This window comes from Podarcis vaucheri, assembly GCF_965113315.1.
Source record: "Podarcis vaucheri genome assembly, chromosome: 7".
Classification (NCBI taxonomy): domain Eukaryota; kingdom Metazoa; phylum Chordata; class Lepidosauria; order Squamata; family Lacertidae; genus Podarcis; species Podarcis vaucheri.
In genome coordinates, this window is record NC_138765.1 from 21,466,656 (window position 1) to 21,492,743 (window position 26,088).

General features: G+C 44.8%; 1 protein-coding gene across 1 annotated transcript in view; it reads left to right on the top strand.

The window, feature by feature from the left end:
- The first annotated feature begins 669 nt into the window (after positions 1–669).
- The window catches only part of LOC309537655 (IgGFc-binding protein-like), a 52,008-nt gene continuing 26,589 nt past the window's right edge, over positions 670–26,088 (top strand). The window contains exons 1-11 of the mRNA XM_082232546.1: positions 670–935; positions 3,021–3,074; positions 6,039–7,277; positions 8,945–9,558; positions 10,240–10,801; positions 11,903–12,498; positions 13,532–14,102; positions 14,859–15,058; positions 15,304–15,684; positions 16,664–16,942; positions 25,510–25,600. Coding sequence (XP_082088672.1) covers positions 3,023–3,074; positions 6,039–7,277; positions 8,945–9,558; positions 10,240–10,801; positions 11,903–12,498; positions 13,532–14,102; positions 14,859–15,058; positions 15,304–15,684; positions 16,664–16,942; positions 25,510–25,600 — 4,585 coding nt within the window. The 5' untranslated portion in view covers positions 670–935; positions 3,021–3,022. The remainder of the gene's footprint in view (positions 936–3,020; positions 3,075–6,038; positions 7,278–8,944; positions 9,559–10,239; positions 10,802–11,902; positions 12,499–13,531; positions 14,103–14,858; positions 15,059–15,303; positions 15,685–16,663; positions 16,943–25,509; positions 25,601–26,088) is intronic.

Genomic DNA, 26,088 nt, shown 5'->3' on the forward strand with positions numbered 1-26,088 from the left:
CAGAGGACGAGATGGTTGGACAGTGTTCTCAAAGCTACAAACATGAGTCTGACCAAACTGCGGGAAGTAGTGGAAGACAGGAGTGCCTAGCGTGCTCTGGTCCATGGGATCACGAAGAGTCGGACACGACTAAACGACTAAACAACAACAACAACATGCAGTGGTACCCCTGGTTAAGAACTTAATTTGTTCCAGAGGTCTGTTCTTAACCTGAAACTGTTCTTAACCTGAGATACCACTTTAGCTAATGGGGCCTCCTGCTGCCACCGCGTTGCCGCTGCGCGATTTCTGTTCTCATCCTGAAGTAAAGTTCTTTACCCGAGGTACTATTTCTGGGTTAGCAGTGTCTGTAACCTGAAGCGTATGTAAGTCGAGGTACCACTGTATTGTATTGGGATAAGCTTTCTAAGAGGTTGGCTGCTTAAATTAAAACTGAGCAGCTTATCTCTTGACAGGCTGCTGGCTCCTGTTACCCTTCTTCTGGAGAAGAAGTGACTTCTTGAAGCTGGAATCACGCAGGACCTGCAATGTGTTTAGGTCAGACGGATGAGGTGGATGGAGGAGCAGGGAGGCGGTTCTTCTCTTCAGGAACTTACAGTCAGGTGGAATCTGGAGGACTTCAGTCTTTCAAAACTCTCAAGCTGTTCTTGAGAGTTGCATAAATCAATCAGAGGAGCCAGAAATACAGATTTATATAGTTGTAGCTCACCATCTCTCGCTTGGCTCCTTTGGGAGGGAGAGTGGGGGAGAAAATCAAACAAAACAAACAGATAAAATGACTGCAGCTGCCTTCCTGGCACAGACAGAGCTTTCAGACCAGTTCTGTGGAATTTCACTTTTTGAGCCCTTCTCTCTATATAAAGGGGAACAGCAGCAGAGAAAGAGTTTTCCTCTCTCCTACAGCAAGCCAAGTTAGAATTGCTGAAAAGTGGAAGGTAAGAGGCTGCTTTGGATTCAGAGTGTATTTATTGTGATCATTTTCTTCCATTTCTCCCCTGTTATTCCTCTAAGGAGCTCAGGTACCTTATTCTTCTCCATCGTCCCATTTTACCCTCACTACAATCCTGTGAGGTGGGTTTGGCAGAGTGAGTCTTTCTAGGGGTGGATGAATCTGTCAATTTTGGTTTCTCTCAGTTTTCTGGTCTTCTGTTCTCCACATTTCTGCATCAGTGTGCAATTTTAGTTTATTTTTTTTTAAGTTCCCATGAAAATTTGGCAGCATTTCAGTGCAATTTTTTATACGCTGTTTTGCATGCAGTTTCCCCATATATAATGCATTTTTGCATGTTATTTTCACTAATATATGCAATTTAATGCACCATTTCCCCTAACATATGCATTTTTTTTTATTACACTTTGTTTGGTTGGAGAACTTCAATGCAAAATTCAGAGGTACAAATTTCAACAGGGAGCTGTGATTTGATTATTTAGGGGAAGTGTAAATTAGGCAGGTTCACATCAAAAACAGGGCTGTACACTGGATTTGGCAGAAGTCTGAAGTCTGAAGCTTGAACTGAATCAGGCCAGTTTGGTGAGATCTGTACTTTGGTCACATCAAACAGCCCCCTTGGCTGAGCCTCCCAGAGTAATTTGAAGCTGTCAAGGGTCAAGGCATTGGGCAGGAAGAAGGAAGTTTGGCTGTGCATGCCTGTTCAGTCAAAATGAGCAGTCTTGCCCCAGTGAGCAACTTTGCCACTGAATTCTTCACCAGCTGTTTTGACTAATAAATTTGCACCTGCCTTTAGTATGTCAATAGAGCCTCTGCATGTTGTTAGGGGTCATTATGTATATAGAATCCCCCATTTTTTTGTCTGATTCTGTCTAGTGTCTCTGTCTTTTGGAGTAGGAGGGCGTTAAGTCTCCAAGTAGATCTCTGTTTTGCTTCTAGTTGGTAGTGCAGGGTAGCATCTAGCGTACTGGGACCAGAGATTACTATTGGTCCCATTGAAACCTGCTTAATATTTGCAATAAAATCCAATGAACTTATTAAATAACCAGTTCTATTATATGAGCTATTACGGTTTGAAAAGAAAGAAAAAGAATCCTCTAGTGGATTTAGTAAGGTTCAAAAGACATTCTAAATTACCTGGATTGTATACAGAGGAGCGCCTTAATTTCCCCCTCCAATCTAGTTTCCAATCTAGTGGCCAGTTCAGGTCTCCATCTGATAACAATTTGCCTTCCTAAAAGTCTTTTAAGGTATTTAACTGGCCTGAGCACACCCAGCTCCAGGAGGACAAATGGCTGGCAGTTTAATTCTTTAATTCTTTATCGACTAACCACGAACTTACAGTAGCTCCTGAGGTGCACTAAGCGCACATACACACACACGCGTGCATAATGAACCACAAACACTTCTGGTACCTCAGGAGCTGTCTCACCTCCCTGGGCTTATGCTCTGAGCTGGAGTGTTGGAGCAACAATTGGCCACTCCTACACTTAGACTTAAGTACCCTTGCCTGACCACCACCCAGTTTTTAATAGAACCTCAAGCTACGCCAACTACAGCCAGCTGCAAAAGACATACTGTCAGAATTAAAAGAACAGGGTGCTTACAGTATAAGCACATTATGAACCTAGGGATTTGTTTTCAGTACCTGAACTGAACCGAGCTCACAGTCCTTTCTGGTGGAAGTCCCCTCCTGGCTATCTTTCTTCATTTCAGCAGCCCAATTTAGGGATGGGTGGGAAATTATTTTGTTGTTGCTGTTAAGCAATCAGAAGACAGGAGCCCCTTGCCCTCCCACTGCAAATCAGGCAGAGATCTACCTTTTTCGGTCCACTGCTGCTATATGGGCCTTTGGAGTTCTTGCAAGAAACAAAGTCCTTTTCCATCACTGCACCTCCATACTGGGAAAAGCTGCTGCTGTTGATTTTTGTTATAGGTGCAGTGCCTACTTCAGCTCAAAGGTTATGTTTCTTAAAAAATATCCATCATTACTACGATAGCTTTCTGAATCGAGAAGACCCCTGTCCTGAAATCATGTTTAATATTTATTCCAAAAATCCTTGTTTTGCAGCCATGGCAATGCTGAGGCTCCTCACCCTTCTGGCTGGTTTGATGCTCATGAGCGGTGAGTAACCTGGGATCCTATCCCTTTTCCTCTTCAGGTTACACATGCAATTATCAGTATGCATTGTTAGGCAGCACAGCGATGAGGAACCTGATCACCCTCCACATATTTACTAGACTACAACTCCCATCATCTCTCACCATTCGCCATGCTGGCTGAGGCTGATGGGAATAGGAGTCCAGTAACATCTAGAGGGGGCCACAGGTTGCCTAGACCTAATGGCCAAATTACATCCCACATTAAATACAGTATTACACATTAACTCAGAAAAAAGCAAGCTATGACCTTCACTGCAATTAGTAAAAACAGATGCACCATAATGAGAATCAAAATATTTTGTAGAAAGAAGCAGTTTTATCGAGACGCCTCCCTCCCTACATCACCCTTATCTCTGCTGAACAGAATGCATTTGTTTAATCACTACCAGAATTCCGCAAATATTGTGAAATCTATTCTTCCACTGAAAACCTTTGAACAGTTTCCCAGCACTGAGTAATCTGTTGCAGCCGCTGGATGTACCTGAATCTGGCCACAACTTAAGCACATACAGCAGTGGCCTGTTTTATTTACTTCACTTCCCATAAACACTCCACGGTGATTTAACAATAATAAGCAGCAACAATTTCAAGACCAGTACAGAGACTGATTGCAATGGGGTGAAGAGAGAGACTGCACCGGAAAAACTTGCTGGAACAAGAAGCTCTTCAATAGGCCCCAAAGAGGGAATAGAGATGGTGTCTGTCTGATAGGTAACAGGAGTGAGTTCAAGACGGTTGGTGCCAACATGGCAAATGCCCACTTCCTATATTACATGGTGCAGAGCTTCTGGTGAGATCTTCTCTGCAGGAAGCCCCCTCTCGCAGACCACAATGATGGGCTGGGGGGGGGGGAGACAATACATCAGGCTACACTGGTTTAGCCCACTAACAGCCCCTGGGTGGCATCCAATTCACTCATTCCATTAGCGCAAGGTTTACCCTTGTGCATTGGAACACCCCCTCTCTCCTTGCTCCGAACCTGTGCCTTCCTCAAATCTGCTCAGGAGGGTTCAGGGAGCCCCTAACAAATTTAGGTGAGGTTGGGAGGGGGGAGAGGGAGAACCTTCCATTGTACCCAGCAGTAGTGCATGCACAATCGTGTGTGAGGAGAACCAAAGCTTACAGGGTTAATAGCTCATGGAGTGATGTCCTGTCCATGGGGGTGTGCACATATGGGGTTTTGACGCTTTGTTATGTGAGCTGAGATTACTTTCGTTTTTGCTATGAGGGGAGAGACAGCATGTCCGCTCGCTCTCCCAGACTGCTAATTTATTTTATCCGCTATAAATAAAGCTTCTTAGATTAGAAAGAAGCTGCGTACGGAGTGTTTTTCTGCACGCCTGAGATTCCGCCACACAGAGCACACACCGCTGATTGCAACACTCTGCTATATGTCCAAAGCAGAGCTGAGGCACAGCTGAAGCATGCTGGACTTTCAATTCCGCATCATGCACTTTTTTTAGAGGAAGAAATCATGAGGACAGAATCTAGTCAGTCAATTCCCAGCCACCACACCTTTTTTTTTTTTTTGCAAAAGGGGTGACCGACATTAGTACAAAAGCAATTAAGATGCATATGCATTCCTCACTTCAGCTGCTGGGAGTTTTCTCGCTCTCTCTTTTCTATAGCTTAGGAAACTGCACATAGAGCACTCATATTGCTCCTGCTTCTTTCTCATGTGCTGATGATGCACATACAGAACATTCATATCCAGATTGGGGATGCATTTATTTCTTAATCTGCACCCTATTTTTTTAAAAGACAAGCAACAACAACAATGCCATTTATAGCCTGCCTTTCACCAGCAGGTCCCAGGGCAGGTTGCAAGAATCTAAAATTCAACATTAAAACAAACCAGGAACAGGCGAGTGCAACCAAAGGAAACAGAGATGTTTTTCCACATGCATTGGCTGCAAGAATGATTTCTCACAAATAGCAGGTTTCTTTTCCCTCCCCCTACCCTCTGCCCACATCAATTGATGGGGAGGTGAGAAAGAATCACTTTTCTAGTCCCATGCTGGGCATTTTCCAAAGCACTGAGCATAGGGTTGGCAACGCCCCTTTCACTGCACTCCCCATGCGCATGGGCACTTCAGAACCCTGCGCAAGGGATTTTGACAGATGGGCAGGACAACTCGCCTGCCAATGGTGATGTCATAATGACGTCTTATGATTGGCAGGTGTGCTTTCTCCTAATCCAAAGAACAGACTGAAAGAAAACCAAGCAGAACCAGGGAGGTTTTGCTGCAAAGCAGAATGTGGTGCAGTGGAGCAGATTGTAGGTCAAATGTTTTGTGCTTAAACCAAAGATGGGGAGCCTGTGTCTTTTCAAATGCTGTTGGGCTCAAATTCCCATCCAAACCCAGCCAACATGTCTAATGGTCAGGGGCGATGGGAACTGCAGTCCAACAGCATCCCTGATATATAATAAGTTTTCTTTTCATCTGATTTCTTTTTTGCTTTGATATTTCATTGCTATTGGTTTTTTATAATAATTTTTATTAAGTTTTCCATTTTAACAATCCAATTAGATCACATTAAATATTCCAAATTATTCAAATACATATCATAAAGTCCAAATATTTTGCCAAATTATAAATTTTTTGTTGGGGCTTCCCATGCTTCAAGTTCAGTGGGGTCCAGTCATCTTATCTTTTTACTGCCTTGAGTTTCCAATAGTCCTTTGTTTAAATCCTCCTGTTGTTATCCTCCTCCTTTCATGGCCTCTGAGTTATTTCCACAGGCGAGTTGAAGTGAACAATAATATACTTCTGTGTGAACTTTGTATGACTCTCCTTTTTTTTTTTTTTGCAGCTATTAAGTCTGTTATTTGCAGTATGTCCTCACACGCTGATGTTTACGCTGATATTTCATTGCTATCGTTTTCCAAAATCTCTTTGTGAATTTTATGTCCTAACCTCTTCAGGTCACGCCAGCGCAAGGTACTATGGGAAACAATTTGTCACGGCCTTCATGCAAAATTTTGAGACGAGCCGAGCCTCCGAATCAAACTTTCAGCTGCTCCTCACTGGACACCACAACCTGACTGAAGTAACTGTGTCAGTGAGTCGATCGGCCTTCCGGAAAAGTTATTCAGTTGCAGAAGGTGAAATGGTGCCTGTTCAGATCCCAGTGACTGCAGAGATGAAAGGCAGCACCACATTCGACCAGTCTGTTCTGATTCAGGCTGACAAGGACATTTCTGCTGTCTTACTGTACCGGAAGTTGTATTCCATGGCAACCACAGCTCTGTATCCATCCCATGAGCTTGGCACAACCTATTATGTCGTAACCCCGTCAAGTACCAGACCGCCCATCTACTTAAAAGAATTCGCAGTCATAGCCTCACAGTCTCCTTCCACAGTTCGTATTTACCTAAAAGGGAATGTGATCTTTGGTGGGACATCATACGCCGCGGGGACAAGAATCACAGTTTATCTCCGGGCATTCCAGGTTGCCCAGCTGCAAAGCTCAAATGATTTGTCGGGCACCAAGATCGAGTCGTCAACACCCGTGGCCGTCTTGAGTGGGCATGTCTGTGTGGTGCAAAATTACCAGTGTGACCATGTTGTCGAGCAGCTGCTGCCGGTCTCCAGCTGGGGCAGCACTTTTGTCGTCCCCCCAGTGTTTTTCCAGACCAATAATGACATTGTGTATGTGGTGGCTTCCCAGGACACTCATGTTGACTATCAGCTGGGAGCACAGAAAGGCTCTCAAGACATGGTGGCTGGTGAAGTTAGACAGTTTGAGATCCAGTTCCCTAATGCCTTTTACATCTCTGCCAATGCTGGGATCCAGGTCCTTTTCTTCTTCACTGGCCTCAAGTCGGGAAACACAGGCTATGACCCATTCCTCATCAACATCCCAGCCACAACAGCTTATGGCCTATCCTACCACGTTGATGGGATAAAGAATTTTGAGAACTATGTCGTTATCATAGCAAAAAGCTCTGAAACCCAGAGGATTAACCGAGATGAGACCGCTATCACAGGCGTTCAATGGAGAATGATTCCCAGCTCACCTTATTCATGGGCTGTATACAACTTGGGCCCCAGGCATCAGTCCATCTCTGTAGCACATCCTCAAACTCCTTTTGGTGTCTTGGTCTTTGGTGGCCGAAATTATGAAGGCTATGGCTTTGCTCCACCACCTTTTGTCTTATCAGGTAATTTAAGGTTCATGTTGGGTTTACATCCTATGTAGATGTATTTGGGTTGGTGGGGAACCAGCTTGCAAGGATAATTTCTCCAGGAGATCCTTAATCTGTATTTGCCACCTATCCAGTATAAGTTCCTTTTACAGAGATCTCCTGTGCTATGGCCAATCATCTCTTTGCACAACACAGCCAGTCATAAAGCATCACTATAGACAGGTCCCTCCCACATCTATCTCCATGCAGGGGTGAATGTGTATATTTGTGTCTCCTCCAGAAAAGCTCATCATAATCGGGCAGTTTTGCTATCCCCCCCCCCACTTCTTTCTTCTTGATTGCCTAACTGTAACATTGCAAATTTGTTTGTATATTTAGAATAGTTTTTCTAAAATTTTACTTTTTAGGAAAAACTCGTCACATAGCAAATGTAGCATAAGGTAATTTAAAACATCACACTTAAAAAAACACCCCTAAATACATTAGAATTAGAAACAATGATCTTTCATAAAATCACAATTATCAACAGAATAAAAGCAGTAGCAGCTGCAAGCCAATAACCTGCTTAAAATCACTCCATAAAGAGGACTTCCGGTCGGCGCCAGCGCTAATGGCGGTCCTTTTTCCGAGCTCCGGAGAAGGACTGCCCTGCGAGTTCGGGTCTGCCCTGCTACGGCAAGCGGGGGACCCCTAAAATCACAGGTGCAGAAGCCTGTGAACGAGGAGATTCGGTGGGCACCAAAAGCGCCCCCCCTTTACCGCAGAAAGAGCCTTTTTAAAGGCTCTGGAACGACATCGGGGGAGAGCGGTGCTGAGAAAAAATGCAGGGATCTCACTTGGAAGCAAATTCCACTGATGTGTGGCCACCACCAAGAAGACCCTGCCACATATGCCTAGCAATTTTATTTCTGTCACAGGTGGGCACACAAATGAGTCCTCTGACACAGATGTATCAAAGCATACGTGACTCTCCGAAGTTCTTGGGATGGGAGTGTTTACAATAAGATTGCTTTTCAGTGATTTTATTTATTTGATGCGTTTATATTCCACAAAACTTGGTATTTCGAAGCAGTATACATAACGGCAACCATACATAAAATGAAGCCATAAAAGGATAGCAAATTATCAGAAGGTCCTGTGGGTAGCCATGTTGGCCTGATGTCCCATTTGATGGTCCTATAACTTAATTCCAAGTCAGCTGACAATAAAACAACTCATTCCCTCTTTAAGTGCATTTATCTCAGGATGCGGGTGCCTCTGCGGTCTAAGTCACCGAGCCTCTTGGGCTTGCCGATTAGAAGGTTGGCGGTTCAAATCCCCGCAATGGGATGAGCTCCTGTTGCTCTGTCCCAGCTCCTGCCAACCTAGCAGTTTGAAAGCACGCCAAAAAAGTGCAAGTAGATAAAGGTAAATGGCATTTCCATGCGCTCTGGTTTTCATCATGGTGTCTCATTGCACCAGATGCAGTTCAGTCATGCTGGCCACATGACCCGGACAAATGCTGGGTCCCTTGGCCTGAAAGCTAGATGAGCACTGGAACTCCATAGTCACCTTTGACTGGACTTAACCATCCAGGGGTCGCTTACCTTTTCCCTTTACTTATCTCAGTTAGCAAAGATATCTTGATAGACCTATAGACCTGAGAAATGACTTGAATGGGTTTTAATCCTTGTTTCAATCAGATTCTGAACTGCCTCCAATATCCTGCCCTGAGAACAGCCACTATGAGTCCTGCGGAAATGCCTGCCCAGCCACCTGTTCTGACCGAACCGCTCCCGAAACGTGTGATGACACCTGTGTGCCGATCTGCCAGTGTGACGAGGGCTACATCCTCAGTGATGAAACGTGCATCCCAGTGGAGAATTGCAACTGTACCTATAACGACAAGATCTATGGTCCTGGGGAGGAGTTTTGGACTGATGAAAGCTGCCGTAGTCGCTGCAAATGTAACCCCAGATTAGGGAGGGCTGTGTGCCTGCAGGATTCCTGTAAGGCCAGAGAGAGATGTGCCCTAGTTAATGGGAACTGGGGCTGTCATACCATCAGCTATTCCACCTGCATAGGAACTGGAGACCCTCACTACACCACCTTTGATGGAAAGAGATTTGACTTCATGGGAACCTGCATTTATCAAATGGCCGGAGTCTGCTCCAAGGACCCCACTCTCACCCCGTTTTTGGTCACGGTGGAGAACAACAACCGAGGCAGCAAGGCGGTGTCCTTCACCAAAGTGGTGACATTAGAGGTCTATGGCATGACCATCAGCCTGAGCCAAGAGCATCCACGCAAGATTAAGGTATATATGCTAGGAGACAAGAGAAGATTGGGGGAACTGTTGATTATATACTTTGCTGTGAGAGGACCAGCTGGTACAAGGGTAGGGAGTCATTCATTCATCACCAATCATTCTCCTCCCTCCTCCCTTGCAGACTTGTTTCCCTGGCAACAGTTTAGGGATGGGAGCTGAAGAATTACTCTGTGCTGAGTGGCTGCTATGTCATATGTCATACACATGCAATGCTGGGTGTCACTCAGCTCCTATCTAAAAGTGTCTCTGCAGCCAACTACACAGGGCCAAGAGGGGAAGAGGATGAGTGAGCAGGACTTTGCAGCTGCAATGCAGCTGAGTGGCCAAAATGGCAATGCTGTAGGCAGGATAGCTACCACCCCCGGCATCTGGCGCAGAGCCTGACCCGAGGGGAGCACAGTAGAGGATTTAGGAAGAGATGGCCAAGTCCGCCTAAAAGCCAATGGAACATGGAGGCTCTGCCTTCATACAATAGATTTCTGTTTTAACTGTCCATAGGAGTAATGTGTCCCCTTGTCCCCATAATTTTAGCCCTCTCATCTGGCAACTAATCTCTTTCACCAGCTTCAAAACCCTGTATAACACATTTCTACATATGTTCATCAGTTAATCACCATCCTTTTCTGATTTAACCGAAAATCCCTGGATGGTCACTTCCATGTTTTCCAGGTGAATGGAGTCTTTGTGGACCTGCCCTTCTCCTATGAAAATAAACTGAAGGTCTACATCAGCGGAGTCCATGGCTTCATCAAAACAGACTTTGATATGAGAGTCAGCTTTGACTGGTACAGTTATGCCAGGGTCATTATTCCTAGCACTTACGCCAATGCTGTGTGCGGACTGTGTGGCAATGCTAACCAGGACCCCAGTGATGACTTTGCTATGAAGGATGGAGCTCAGACAACAGATGAAATCCAGTTTGCAGACAGCTGGAAGTTGAAGGAGGTCCCAGGATGCTCTGCAGGATGCAGTGACTGCCCAGTATGCAGTGAGGCAGAGAAACAGACCTACAAGGGGGACCAGTTCTGTGGGATCCTCAAGAGAAGGGATGGGCCGTTCAGGCAGTGTCACGAGACCATTGACCCAACACCTTACTTCGATGATTGCGTTTTCGACACATGTCAATACAAGGGTCATCATGACACTCTCTGCAGTGCCATCAGTGCCTATGTGACAGCTTGCCAAGCTCTGGGCATCGAGGTTGGGAAATGGAGATCAGACTCTTTCTGCAGTAAGTATTACTTCCTGAATCTCGGTTTCGTTTTTGCTCCAGAAATGAGTGTGGGCATCCTCTGTGCAGATATTCTGCACAGACAGAATTCATGGATTTCAGAGCATTTCAAGGGACCCAGACGACACCAGAAATTGGGCAAGCAGACTCATCCTGTTGCTCCATCTATGTGGGGAGCTTTCTTCAAGTGGCTACTGTGAGAGGGGGCTAAAATTAACGGCTTGTCTAGGTTCCTAAGCTCTTGGAGAAGGACCATAGCTCCACAGTAGAGTTTGTCCTTCGTATAGAGAAGATCCCAGGTTCAATCCCCAGCATCTCCAGGTACCACTGGGGGGAGAACTCTGCTTGAAATAGTAGAGTATTTTTGCCAGTCAGGGTAGACACTGCAGAGCTAGATGGATCAGTGGACTGACTCATAAGAGTCATAAGAAGAGCCTGATGTATCCAGCCAATGGCCCATCCAGTCCAGCTTCCTGTTTTTGCAGTCATCAGCCACACACCTATGGGACACTCAAAAGTAGGACTTGAATGCAATAGCATCTTCCCCACTTGTGATTCCCAGCAATGTACACTGTCTCTGTGTCAGGGACTGGGCAGAGGAGAAATGGTGGAGACTGCCTCCCCTTCCTGACCCCTCCAGGGAGGAGGAAGAGGAAGCCAGTATAGATTTACAACAGTGGGTTTTATAGCAGCTCTGTGTAATAGTGAAATAAAAAAGGATGGTAAGAAACCTTTCCTTTCCTTTATACCTTCCTGGGCAGCCAGCTGGAAGCCGCTGACAGCATCCCGACACTCTGACAGTAGAGGTACAATAGAGCTAGAGTGCTTAGTAGCGATGGCTTGAAGTAGCTTTGGGTTGAGCATTTCTGGGTTGCGTTCTGAGGTGACCTGGAAGTAACAGAGCACGTTGTTCTGGGTTTTGCCGCTCGCGCATGTGCAGATGCTCAAAATGATGTCATGCACATAAGGGGGTTGTATTCGCTTCATGATGTGAACAGGGCTCCGGAACGGATCCTGTTCACATCCAGAGGTACCACTGTATATTACAATGGTCAGGGGGAAAGAAAAGAACACACCTCTCTACTCATTTTCTCCTTCCAGGCTTTTCCTGTCCACGCAATTCCCACTATGAACTCTGTGGAAATGCCTGCTCTGATACATGCGGGAGCGTCTCCTCCCCAATAATGTGTGATGCTGCATGTACTGAAGGGTGTGCCTGTGATCCTGGATTCGTGCTCAGTGGAAATCAGTGTGTGCGTCTTGCAAATTGTGGCTGTGTGCATCAGGGCAGATACTACAAAAAGGGAGAGGAGTTTTATCCCAGTAGCTCCTGCCAGGAGAAGTGCCGCTGCCTGGACAATGGAGCCACCAAGTGCCAGCCGTTCTCCTGTGGAGCGCATGAGGAGTGCAGGGTGGAGAACGGCATCCAGGGCTGTCACCCTGCGGGATATGGTACAGCTATAGCACTTGGTGACCCCCTTTATATTTCCTTTGATGGACAAAGCTTTCGCTTCCATGGCTCCTGCACTTACACTTTTGTCAAAGTCTGCAGTACAGACCCTCGGCTACAGAATTTCTCCATTTTGGTGGAGAATGAGAAGCTTGGAAATGGACACCTTGCTCAGATAAGGAAAGTTGTGGCCTCTGTTCATCAGCACACTATTGTCCTTGAAAGGGGAAGGAAATGGATAGCTATGGTATGTATGAGCCACTCATATCAGATTATTATTACTATTTAAAATAAAAGGGACGCGGATGGTGTTGAGGTCTAAACCACTGAGCCTCTTGGCTTGCTGATCGGAAGGTCAGCGGTTCGAATCCCCACAACAGGGTGAGCTCCCTTTGCTCTGTCCCAGCTCCAGCTAACCTAGCGGTTCGAAAGTATACCAGTGCGAGTAGATAAATAGGCACCGCTCTGGCAGGAAGGTACACATCGTTTCTGTGTGCTCTGGTTTCCATCACGGTGTCCCGTTGTGCCAGAAGCAGTTTAGTCATGCTGGCCACATGACCTGGAAAGCTGTCTGTGGACAGTGGACAAACGCTGGCTCCCTCGGCCTGAAAGCGAAATGAGCACCACACCCCATTGTTGCCTTTGGCTGCACTCAACCGTCCAGGGGTCCTTTACCTTTACCTATTATTTCAAATGAATAACATGTCCTTCTTATACAAAGAGAGTCCAGGGCAGCTTGTAGTCATAAAATTACAGGGAAACTATTTGGTATAATAATTAAATTGCTTTTAAATAATGATGACATTTCTTTAGATCACTGGGATGAAAAACAGCATGTGCAAAAGGACGTGTGTGTCTCTTTTGTACAGTGGTGCCTCGCAAGACGAAAAGAATCCGTTCTGTGAGTCTCTTCGTCTAGCGGTTTTTCCGTCTTGCGAAGCAAGCCCATTGACGGATTAGCGGATTAGCGCTATTGGCGGCTTTTAGCGGCTTATCTGCTGATTGGATCAGCTGATAAGCAGCTTAGCGGCTTAGAAAAGGGGGGGGGGAGGAAAAAAACCCAGCAGGAACTCACAAGACATTGTCGTCTTGCGAAGCAAGCCCATAGGAAATTCATTTTGCGAAGCACCTCCAAAACGGAAAACTCTTTCGTCTAGCGAGTTTTCCATCTTGTGAGGCTTCGTCTTGTGGGGCACCACTGTATTTGTGTGTGCTTGAGAATTTGCGTGTGCTCACAGCTGACCCCCATGAATATGCTTCTTTCTTCTTTGCTGATGCAGGTGGATGAAGAATTCTGCACTTTGCCAGTGAATAGAGACGAGGGGAAACTCTGGATCACTCAGGAGGGGATCAATATAATTGTCCAGGCGTCCTTTGGTCTCACAGTCCTTTATGATACCTCTTCCTATGTCCGTGTGACTGTCCCCAGCACCTACCAGGGACACATGTGTGGTCTGGGTGGCAATTTCAATGGTGACGAGAGGGACGATTTCATGCTCCCTAGTGGGGAGTCTGCACAAACGGTGGATGAATTTGGGGCCTCCTGGCAGGTCCCTCTGGATGGTGCCATCTGCTCCAATGGCTGTGGTGAGGAATGCCCCACTTTTGATACAGTCCAGACAGCACCGTATGAGAGTGACGACTCCTGTGGAATGATCACGTCCGAGACAGGACCATTCAAAGACTGCTCCTCATTAGTAAGCCCCTCGGATTACCTTGAGCAATGCCTGTATGACTTGACTGCGGCCAAAGGGGAGCAGGAGTATCTCTGCCGGAGCCTTCAAGCCTATGCAGCTGCATGCCAGTCTGCTGGAGTCAAGATTGGAGCCTGGAGAACAAAGTCCTTCTGTCGTAAGTTGGATGAAAAAGTTTCTTCATCTCTGCCTTTTCGGTAGTGAGTCTCTTCAATACCCAAAGTAGTATGAGCCTTTGATCGAGCTATGTTGGTTTCAGTGCTATGAGTTTGTCTTCTGCATTGTTTCCTCAAGCCTTTCTCTCCCACGTATCTTTCTATCCATGGAGAGGACACAAAATAGATGAGTATATTAAAACCCGATGTGAGGAATGTTCAGTTCTCAAGATGTTGCTGAACTACACCTCCCACCATCCCCGTGCATTGGCCATCCTTTCTATGTCTGATGGGCATTGTAGTGGAGCAACATCTGGAGAAGGTTCCCCATCCCTGATAAGAAGCAACAAAGGAGAAAGACAAAGTGAGAGACAGAGCTCTGAGGTTTGGAAGGCTGGAGACATCTTGCAGGGATTGCGTACCTCACTGGGTATCTGATGAGGGCGGTGGATTTCCAGCTTTTTGCAAAGACTTTGCTGTCTCTGACTTCACCTATGCTTGACATGCATACTTGTAAAGAAACCCAACTATTTAAAAGCCATAAGCCTTCGGTGACCTCTCCTCCAAAGGAAACCAAACCCAGGTCAGTGCTGTTCCTGGAACTTCTCATAACTTGGGGAAGTGGTGTGTGCCTGTATAACAACACAATACAGAGAATAGAAAATAGCTGAAAAGAAAACCTGCTTCTTAAGAAGACTCTTTCCTATTTTATGTAATGAAGAATGTCTGGTAAACATGACTTTGATTTGTCTTCTCAGCCCTCACCTGCCCGGCCAACAGCCACTATGAGACTTGTGCTGGATCTTGCGATTTCACCTGTGCCAGCTTGTCCACTGTTGTGCAATGCTCAAAGAACTGCTTTGAAGGCTGCCAGTGCAATGACGGCTATGTGTCTGATGGGGATGCATGTGTGCCTATGAACAAATGCGGCTGTGTGCATAATGGTCTGTACATTAAGGTAAGGCCAGCTTTACTGGTGGAGCATCATGAACGTTGAATGAAAACTGGTGTGCCTATGGTACAAGCATTTGCTGAAGTTAGATCACTGTCTCTTTCTATTCCTACATGTAGATCTTGGAAGGACAGCAGGCTCATTTTCACAAATAAATAAAATAAACAACAACAAAAAAGCAATGTATTTGAACGTTCAATCCCTTTTCCAGCTCTCACAGCTATGTCCCTTTGTCTGGGATTTCCCTACAGGTTGGAGAGGACATCTTCTCAAGCAACTGCACGGAAAAAATAACTTGCAATGCCACAGGTCAACTTGTTTATGAGAAAACCAGATGCCAGGCTGAAGAGATATGCACGCTTAGAAATGGAGTGCGCAGCTGTGAAAGCAAGGAATACCAGTGCAAACTCACTCCAGGAGCCCAACTCTCTACCTTCGATGGTGCTTCGCGCAAGTACCTCTGCAGTGGGGTTTATGACATTGCCACCGTTTGTGATGAAAGTGTCCCCTACTGGTTCAGGGTGTCAGTGAGCATCGGAAAGGACAGTGACGATGTCTTGGTAGTTGGGAGAGCGGTCCATGTTTTCTTCCAGAATGCATCCATCACTCTTAAAAGGGACCACAGGACATGGGTAAGAGAAAGTCAGGAGGAACAGTGTGTTAAGATCTGAGAGCCATTAGTCAAGTATTGGGCTCGATTGCCGTCCCCTCGCGTTCCTGCACAGCCAGGAAGAGGAATAAACCTTGATTCAGTTGCATGTCCCGCTGTGCCTGGCCTCTCATTATGTACTAATTGGGGATCAATATATTTTTGTTTAAGAAAAAGATTCTCGGCAATTGCAAAACATGCCAATTTCAAACGATGGATGATGAAGCTGGCTTGTTTAATGAATCTCAATTCTTGGGTAGTGAAAATTGCAGGTGAATGTATTCCTTCTCCTGAATGAATGCAGGGCGAAGAGGGTAACACTTCAACGTGAGGCTTAAAAGATCTGAGCACAGTTTAGCATTACATGGGACCTGGTCCAGTGTGGGAGGGATCTCCTGATTGTTTATGCAAGGGCTGTAGATCCAGAACCGCTGAGAAACCCTCGTTTTTTAAAGAAGCATTTCTTCTTTATTGTAATCAAGTGCTGTGCTTGCTTCCTCATCCAATGCATGGAATGATGGGGTACCAGCAGATTCTGTGCCTCAGAGTTGCCCTATGATTCTGTGGAAGGATCTCTGCATTGCTGGCATTTGCTCTTTTGCTCTGCAGCAGTGTTAAAGCGAATCAATGGGGAGAATTCATAATCAAATAAGACTTTTGTTCTCAGAACTTTTCATCTCATCTCTCCAAGACCAACTTCTGTGGAAATTCAAAGGCAGCATCCATTGGCAGTTTCTCTTCATTGTATCCATTTAATATTACCTGAGCTAGAGCAGGCAACTTCCGTTTATTCATAATAGGCTCCAGTGTTTTTTGACTTCCAGTTGCAAAGTTTGACAGCCTCTGGGGTGTTCCATCTGCTAGCATGCGGGGCTGGCGTGGATTTTGGTTCTCAGGCTGCTGCTGGCTTCTTGGCCTTCACTCGGCGCCAGATCTCATGTCCCATTCTTTATGTGTTCCAGGTAAATGGACGCCTGGTAAGGCTGCCATACAGGATTTCCCAAGCCATATCTGTGAGCGAAACTCAGGACGGGATCCTAATTAACCAGGCCTCTCAGGTGCAGGTTCACCTTCGCTCTGATGGGGAGGTGACAGTGGGAGTCAAGAAGACCCTCGCAGGAAAGCTGTGTGCCCCATGCGGAAACTTCAATGGGAACAGCTCTGATGACTTGAAGCTGCCCAATGGGATGGTCGAGACAAACACTGCTGAGCTCCTACATGCCTGGGAGGCCAAAGACTTCTAATATTAGTAAGATCGCTGTGACTGTATTATTATTATTATTATTATTATTATTATTATTATTATTATTATTATTATTATTATATTTTAATTGATATGCTACTTAATGCCAAGATGGCTTCAAAGAGATTTGCCAAACTTAGGCTGGATCTGCACTTGTTTAATGTTACAGTGGTACCTCGGGTTACATACGCTTCAGGTTACATACGCTTCAGGTTACATACGCTTCAGGTTACAGACTCCGCTCACCCAGAAATAGCACCTCGGGTTAAGAACTTTGCTTCAGGATGAGAACAGAAATCGTGCAGCGGTAGCGCAGCAGCAGCGGGAGGCCCCATTAGCTAAAGTGTCGCTTCAGGTTAAGAACAGTTTCAGGTTAAGAACGGACCTCCGGAACGAATTACGTACTTAACCCGAGGTACCATTGTATTAGAATGATTTTAGATATGTCGTTCTAAAACATCACAGGGCATACTTGTAAATTAAAGCATTTTTAACCCCCTTTTTTGGTCAAAACACTGTCTCCCTACTGCTGGTTGCTTGTTGCTCTGCAGTGCCTTCCAGTGTTGCATTTTAATAGCACATTATGAACATTAAAAGTAGGACATCATATGTCCATATACATCATTGAAACCCTTCCTTAACGTGAAAAACCACAAGTGTAGATCTGCCCATAAGAACCCACATTGTACTGCATCATTAAAATAAAGAATAATTAAAAATACACTGTAATTAAAACAAAAAAGAAAAAAATCCCGTTAAATAGAAATGTCAATGATCAGCACATCTACAATCTTTAGATAAATGTGCTAATCATGGACATTTATAATTAACAGGATTTTTTCTTTCTTTTTGGTTTTAATTACGGTGTATTTTTAATTATTCTTTATTTTAATGATGCATGACTAGCATATGGATACCCGCTAAGTGTCCAGGAAAAAACAGGACATCCCATTTTTTGTGGAAGATCACAAAAGCCATTTTGGGTGCTGTGATCTCCCACGCTTTCATGTTGCGCTCTCATGTAGCATCCCAAAATGCGCTCTGAAAAAGCGCTTTTTCCAGGGTGAGGTTGTGGCAAGGGTCAAGTGACTCACCTGGGAGCATGTCCCGGAAGATGCATGTCCCGGTTTTTGAAATGAAAAAAATGAACAGTATGCATATGCAGTGAGGCAAACACATTAAAACAATGCAGCAATTAAAGCAGGAGGCCCAGGCGAAGAGATCAAGGGAATGCCAGTGTAAACAGGTGTATTTTGAAAAGCTGGCAGAGTGCCAGTACAATTGGGTCTGTCGTATTTAAGCAGGGAGTTCATTCCACAATGCCAATGCAGACAGTGAAGCCCACCTCCTAGTCATCACAAGCTGAGCATTATTGGGCTAGACAAGTTCCACTTGTTGATCTTAATTCCCTTACCGGGCAACAGGGGGGAAGGACTGAGCCATTTGCTTTGTGCTTTCCAGGTACAGCTCTGTGCTTTAAAGCTCCAAGTCTGAGCTCTCTCTCTCTCTCTCTCTCTCTCTTGCCCCAGAGCCTTTCCTGCTTTCACCCATCCATCATCTACTGGAGGAGGCTGTTTCATAGCCCAAGCCTAGTCATGTTTATTCAGAATGATTTCAGCTGGAGTTGCTTTCACATATGTATGTTTAGAGTGGCAGAGCTTGCACATCACGATACGCTGAATTTCTGGCTTGTTGTGGTTTATATCAAAAAGATGATGTGGGTGCCCATGGCCCAGTCACTCCTGCTTTGGTTTCCCACTGGTGAGAATGGGGTAAACCAACCAGAAAGTCTGGGCTTCCTATTAACATTCAAATCAGGGATTGTGGTTTGTTGCTCCCACGCTTAGTAAGAGAACGGCAAGTCATGGTTTGTGTTTGGCTAGTGGTTGTCGCTTACTGGAGAACAACAAATGATGACAGCTAAATTGGATGTTATAGGAAGCCAAAGCTTCCTGGTTTATTTATCCTGCTCAAGCCAGCAGAGAGTAAAGTTGGAGCAATTGGGCACCAGAACACCACTTGCTCACAATATACTATGGTGTGAACATGTCTATCCTGCATTGGTCTCTACAGCCACAATGTATTCCCCTGGGAGCGGGCCCAGCCAGTGCTCACTGGCCAGCTGGGCCTGACCCCCAGCGAATGTCCACAGGTTATTGGTTGGCAGCCCCATTATAGCCCACCCAGCTGCCAGATCACTAGCATGGCCCGTGGTCTGGTCCCAACACTGCCCACCTTCAAAGGTGTGCACACATGTCAGCATGAAGACAACCTTTGCTTTTGGGCAGTATAAGCCAAAACAGTATAGGCAGTGTAAGCCAGCGTATAGGATCAAGTTGTAAGCCTTTTAAAATCTCCTTTCTTTGTGAACTCCAGAACCGCTGCATCCTGGAATGATTCCATGCTCATTTCCCACCCTCTTCTCTGACCTGGACCTATCTCCTGAGTCCAACACACAAAGCAGAGTGAAGGGACACCATTTTGTTCAGCGTAATCACAGGAGCAGTGAAATTATTCTAAACCAGTAATCATCACATTCTTGCTTGCCTCAGCCCCCTGGATGCTGCTGTATGGAAAAGAGGATTATTAATGCTCCTGCAAACCGAAGAAGAAAATATCAGAAGCCATAAAGTTCTCAAACTGTGAACTTACCAGGCATCCACTGGAATGGATAATTTTGTCCAAAGAGCATCATTTCTGGAACATTACGGCATTTCAAGGGAAATAGCAAATATCTGAATGCAATAAAGGAGAAAAGTTAGCCTCCAAACAGCAGAAGTAAAATAGTCTGGACCTATTAGTAGCAGTGCAGAAAACTGCAAAGACTTTTAATGTTTTGTGGTGTTTTTTTTTAAAAAAATGATTTTTATTTGATTTTACAAATTCATTCACATCCAAAATCAAAAATAATGAAAATCACACAAGATTCTTCCGAATCTCGGGACTTCCCCCCTCCCCTCCATGGGTTCTTTGGTTAACTTTTTCAACTCCATACCATAAATCCTCCTAATTTTCAGGCCCCCATTGTATCCAAAGTTTATGTTACATTACAAGAGTTATTTAAGACCTTCCAAAGAGTTCAGATATTTACAGTAGTCTGTCAAATATAATGTAAATTTCTCCCATTCTTTGTTGAAGTTTAGATCCTCCTGGTTTCTGATTTTCCCAGTCATTCTCGCCATCTCTGCATAGTCCAGTAGTTTAGTCTGCCAATCCACTCTGTAGGGACCTTGTCGTCTTTTCAACTTTTAATGTTTTGGGTCATCTTGGGGCCCCAAGGCCTTCGGCTGCTTTGTTCTGATTTTCCACAAAAATAACCCATGACAGCAAATTGTCTGCTAAATAATTACCACTGTTTGCAAACAGGCTGTAATTCCATTTTAAAAAAATCATTGCTAAAAACTTAATCATTTTTATTAACTGTATTTGCATACAAGAAACAACAGATAGTTTTAAAAGGTGTTTTAGTTTCAGAAGATGCATGGACCTCAAAAGAGGTATTCCCTTCCATCTGGGAGAAGCAGGCAGACATCTGCTGAGGCGATGCCTGCCACCCATAGATTTATTGGACTTAGATTAAAAATAATTAACATTTTAAACTCTTTTTTTTTAATGGCATGATTAATTGGAGGCACATTCTTAATTCAACAAATGTGTTGTGAATACCTCCACATGTGGTGGGAGTGCCCCAAAATCCAACTCTTCCGGCCATCAATCATACAAGAAATATGCAAAATAATTAAGCAAGTATTAGAAATCACCCCAGAACTGGCCCTACTAAACATCCCACTCACATCATAAAGAGCTCATAACCCACCCACTCTCAGCACCCAGAAGCATCATATGCAGACACTGGAGAGACCTGTCAGGAGTAAGCATGGATCAATGGTATCACATAGTATGGGAAACAGCCTTATTAGAAAAACTAACCAACAAACTGAAACTGCCACAGGGACAAATAGACAACAAGACAACAACAAGAAACCGCCAACAGCATACAAATCAATCTGGCTAAACTGATCCAAACACGCACACACACACGAAAACAAATTTCACTACAGCCAATCAAAGACAACCAACCACACTCTAGGCCTAGGCCACCCTCAACCTCTCTCATCACCAAAGAAATACAACAAGTGAATAGTAAAGAGAATCCACACAAGTGACGCTGACACAAAACACCACACATACACTAAGTAGAATAGAAACATTGCGACCGACCCCACCCAACTCTCATTCCCCCTCCACCTCTTTCCCCCTTTTCTTCCTAATGTAACACTAATGTCTCACAGCAAATGAAACTGATCTGTAGAAAATGCAACTTGAAAAAAGAGACAAATGCACGTACTTTTGTAAACTAAGAAATCTTTAATAAAAATATATTAAAAACAAACAAACAAATATGTTGTGAAGTGTTGTGTAGATCCCAAATGGTTGACAAGACAGAAGTACTGTTTTTGGGGGACAGGAGGCGGGCAGGTGTGGAGGATTCCCTGGTCCTGAATGGGGTAACTGTGCCCCTGAAGGACCAGGTGCGCAGCCTGGGAGTCATTTTGGACTCACAGCTGTCCATGGAGGCACAGGTCAAATCTGTATCCAGGGCAGCTGTTTACCAGCTCCATCTGGTACGCAGGCTGAGACCCTATCTGCCTGCGGACTGCCTCGCCAGAGTGGTGCATGCTCTGGTTATCTCCTGCTTGGATTACTGCAATGCGCTCTACGTGGTGCTACCTTTGAAGGTGACCCGGAAACTACAACTAATCCAGAATGCGGCAGCTAGACTGGTGACTGGGAGCGGCCGCAGAGACCACATAACACCGGTCTTGAAAGACCTACATTGGCTCCCAGTACGTTTCCGAGCACAATTCAAAGTGTTGGTGCTGACCTTTAAAGCCCTAAACGGCCTTGGTCCAGTATATCTGAAGGAGCGTCTCCACCCCCATCGTTCTACCCGGACACTGAGGTCCAGCACCGAGGGCCTTCTGGCGGTTCCCTCACTGCGAGAAGCCAAGTTACAGGGAACCAGGCAGAGGGCCTTCTCGGTAGTGGCGCCCGCCCTGTGGAACGCCCTCCCACCAGATGTCAAAGAGAACAACAACTACCAGGCTTTTAGAAGACATCTGAAGGCAGCCCTGTTTCGGGAAGCTTTTAATGTTTGATGTATTATAGTATTTTAATATTCTTTTGGAAGCCGCCCAGAGTGGCTGGGGAAGCCCAGCCAGATGGGCGGGGTATAAATAATAAATTATTATTATTATTATTATTATTATTGTTTCGAATGCCAGTCCTACTCAGTACATGCCCATTGAAGTTAATGGACATGGCTAACTTTTAGATCCTTTAATTCCAGTGGGTCTACTCCAATTTCTAATAGCTGCAATAAAGAATATGTCCCAGCTGCAATAAAGAATATATCTCCTGTATTGGTCCAGTGTTTTGTCCAACTATGCTTTCCTTGCCTGTTGTGATCCTACTTAGGGTGACTCAACTCAGCCCTACTGAATGTGACTCTGCTTTTCTGGATGAGACCCCTGTCCTTCTAGCAAGTGAGGATGTTGATAGACATAATTTCCTTTCCACTCTGTAGTCATCACTTGCAGCACTGCTACTGTGCATCTTCCACAAAAGCAGTGCTATTTTTCTAGAAAAAGGGGTGCCGGAACTCACGAAGAACGCCTCCCTTGTTCTCTCTCTCTCTCTATTTTTTTTAAAATAATTTTTATTAATTTTTCATTAATAACAATCCAGTGGAGGCCACATGAATACAATGCCAAATCATGCCAAATCACAATACAACCAAAAGTGCCAATTAAACAGTTCCGAATGACACATTTTTGGATTTTCTTTTTCAGTGAAGGCTTGCCGATTCATAGCACAGCAAAAAATAATGTAAAGACACAACATAGCACTTACATAGCATTCCAATTACGATGACAAGAGTGCTCTCCAGATCAAAACCTTGGCACTCAGTGGCTGATTCATTTTGCAGGTTCTCTTTCTCTTTCTTCCAAAACAGGTCTGTTTCTGAAGTCCAAATTCAGATATATCTTAGAAGAAACAGATACGTCTGCTCATGGCGACCACATTGGGGAGCTTCCAATATGTGCATTCACTCTGCATCCCTGCCCCCACATTCCATCGGAGCCAGAGGCAGTTATCAGATGATCTGCGAGAGAAAGCCCTCCTCCCCTGAACTGGGGGGGGGGGCCTTGCAAGGATAATCACTCCCAAATTATCCTTAATTAACTGCATGGCTGGCATCCGCTACCATGGGATTGGCAGTTTGCCACGGCGGCTGCGCCAGAAGCCCTCCCTTGTTCTCTTATAATGGCAATGGTGCCCACCCGAGAGGTGCCAGAACTTGAGTTCAGGCTGAAAAAAAGCCCTGCACAAAAGCCCTGTTATTTGTCTTACATAATTATGGAAATTACTTTGTAATTACCTTATCAAAGTCCATTCAATGAAAAGGAATGGCAATGCAAATGGGTGAAAATACATAATCAATCATATATCACTTTCAGGCTCAAAGCAACAGCAGCAGCAAACACCAGGCATGTTTGCCGGATTGCTTTCTCTTCCAGTTATCACCATCGTTTTCTTTATAAGCTGATTTTCCATCGCTAAAGCTATGTTGAAGGTGGCTTACAGCAGAAAAAGATTTACATAATTACAAAAGTAGCCATAAAATAAATAAGACACATCAAAAAGTACACAGCAAAATTGAACCATTTCCATATAAATCATAACAACACTTAAAAATAAAAGAATATATATAAATAACAATAATATATCAATAACTCCCTCAGTAATACCCCAGCCCAAGAGTCTTTTGAGCAACATCAGCTTAAGTAGCTTCCCTCCCAGACCAGGTGGGGAAAAGCTAGCAAGGCAGGGAACAAATCTTCCAGGACTCGCAGCTAGGATGGTTGATGGATATAGGATGAATAAGCGAAAATTAGCAATTTCAACTGCCATTTCAATTTTTGTCAGATTTCTCTAACAGGCAGGCCCAATACATTTTGGCACCTGAGGCGAACTACAGAATCACGCCTCTCCTACCCCTCAGTTTAGGATGCATACTTGTCGACTTTTCCCTTTTCTTGTGAGGAATTCTATTTGGAATGAGGGAATTTCCCTTTAAAAAAGGGAAGTGTTGACAAGTATGTTAGGGTGAGATGCAGGTGATGGTGTTGTAGAAATTTGCTTTATCTGAAAAAAGTACAAAGCCAGACTTCTGAGTACAACTCCAGGGCACACCACTCTGTAGCCAGCACACAATGAAGCACACAAAAGTCAAGCTGTAGTGTTTTGTGCCCTCAGGAGCTTTCAAGAAGTCACCTGCTTTTAGCATTCCAATTTTCAGACCCACCCCACCTACCCAGTGCACCCAATAACACGATCAGATATCAGGTTCAAATCCCAGCTTGTAAAGCTCACATGGTCGCCTTGAGCCAATTGCAACCTCAGCCTAACCTAGAGCACATGGTTATTGCGAGGGGGGGGGAATGTGCAAGCGAAGGCACCCTCTCCATGAGCTGCTTCTCTCCCCTGAGCAACAAGAGAGGCAGCGGACAGGCAGGGAGTAGGCAAGCAGCAAAGGATGTGCACAGGAGAGCTCACAGACAGAGAAAGAGGCAGCTATGGCAGAGGCAGCAATGGGTGGATCCGCCGCCACTCACAGGGGGTCTAGATCTGCCCCTGAAGCAGCATGCTTCATTCTGTGTCATGCAAAACATCCCTGCTAGTAAATAGCACTGATTTTAACCCAGGCTTCCCGGACAGCCTTAAGCTGAACTGGGCACGGCCCAGAGAACATGCAGTTAGCTCCACATGCCCAGTAGTGCATTGGCCTTCCTCTTTTGCAAACAGCAGTCTCCAGTTCCCAACTCAGGGAAGTTTCGAAAGCAGTCTCGGATACGGTGATAAGCTGTTCAAAGCGGGAAACTAAAATGTCCCATTAAACTGTTCCCTGAACTAGCTCTCTGGATTTTGACCGAGAAGATCATTCCAAGGTCAGTTTCACTTTCTTTTTTCTGATTATGAAGAAAATTCCCAGAGGTCAAACTACTTCTCTGGAACTTGCTAGTACATCTGCCTGGCAGTAAGATCCACAACATGTTAGTTTCCTATCCAAACAACAAGTCAGGTCAAGGACACTTCGGTCACCTACCCCTGAGCAGCAGAACTGCACAAACAGGAAAAAGCTTGCTGTCTAGCTTGCCAGGTTTTGTTGATAGCAAGTACCATAATTCTTACAGAATAATGTCTAAGCTGTCTCTTTCATTGATGTCCTGCTAATTATGAAGAACTACAACAGCAAACAGGAGGAAAAGTTTGGCTTCACCTATTTCAGTATTCAAATACATTTTAGAAACATTTGTTAAATGCTAACCTATAAGGCACATTGCCCAATCCAGTCAGTTGCATTTTTTTTCTGGGGCTGAGAGGATAGGCAAAGGTTCTCTGCTTTTTTATTTGACTCTTGCATTTTCCCAAAGCCCAGCCCTTATGGACTGTTGCTGCTTTCCTAATAGTTAATCGGGAGATGGGCTTTGACTCCTTCAGCCTATAAAAAGGGAAAGAGCAGCTGAGAGAAAAGGAGAGAGGACCAAATTCTTCTTCATCCAGCCAAGACAAGCTTACTTAGGGGCACAAGGTAAGATATTGTTTTGAATAGTGCCTTGTGATTCTAATCCACTGCTGATCAAGGGAAGGATCTGTCTGAGATAAACAAGGATCCTTCTTGCCTTTTGTGCTTTTGGTGCCGCTAGTATAGTGTTGGATGAATTTCTCAATTTTTGTTTTTCTTTCCTTTCTTTTTTTTAAAAAAATCTTAATGAAAGGTTTTATTTTAATGCAATTTCCCTCGAATATACATACGCTTGAAAGCAGTTCTGCCTCATATACATTCCCCTTAATGCAGTGCACTTTTGTACAGTGGTGCCTCGCAAGATGAAAAGAATCCGTTCTGTGATTCTCTTCGTCTAGCGGTTTTTTCGTCTTGCGAAGCAAGCCTATTGACGGATTAGCGGATTAGCGCTATTAACGCTATTAGCGACTTTTAGCAGCTTATCTGCTGATCGGATCAGCTGATAAGCGGCTTAGCGGCTTAGAAAAAGGGGGGAGGAAAAAAAACCAGCAGGA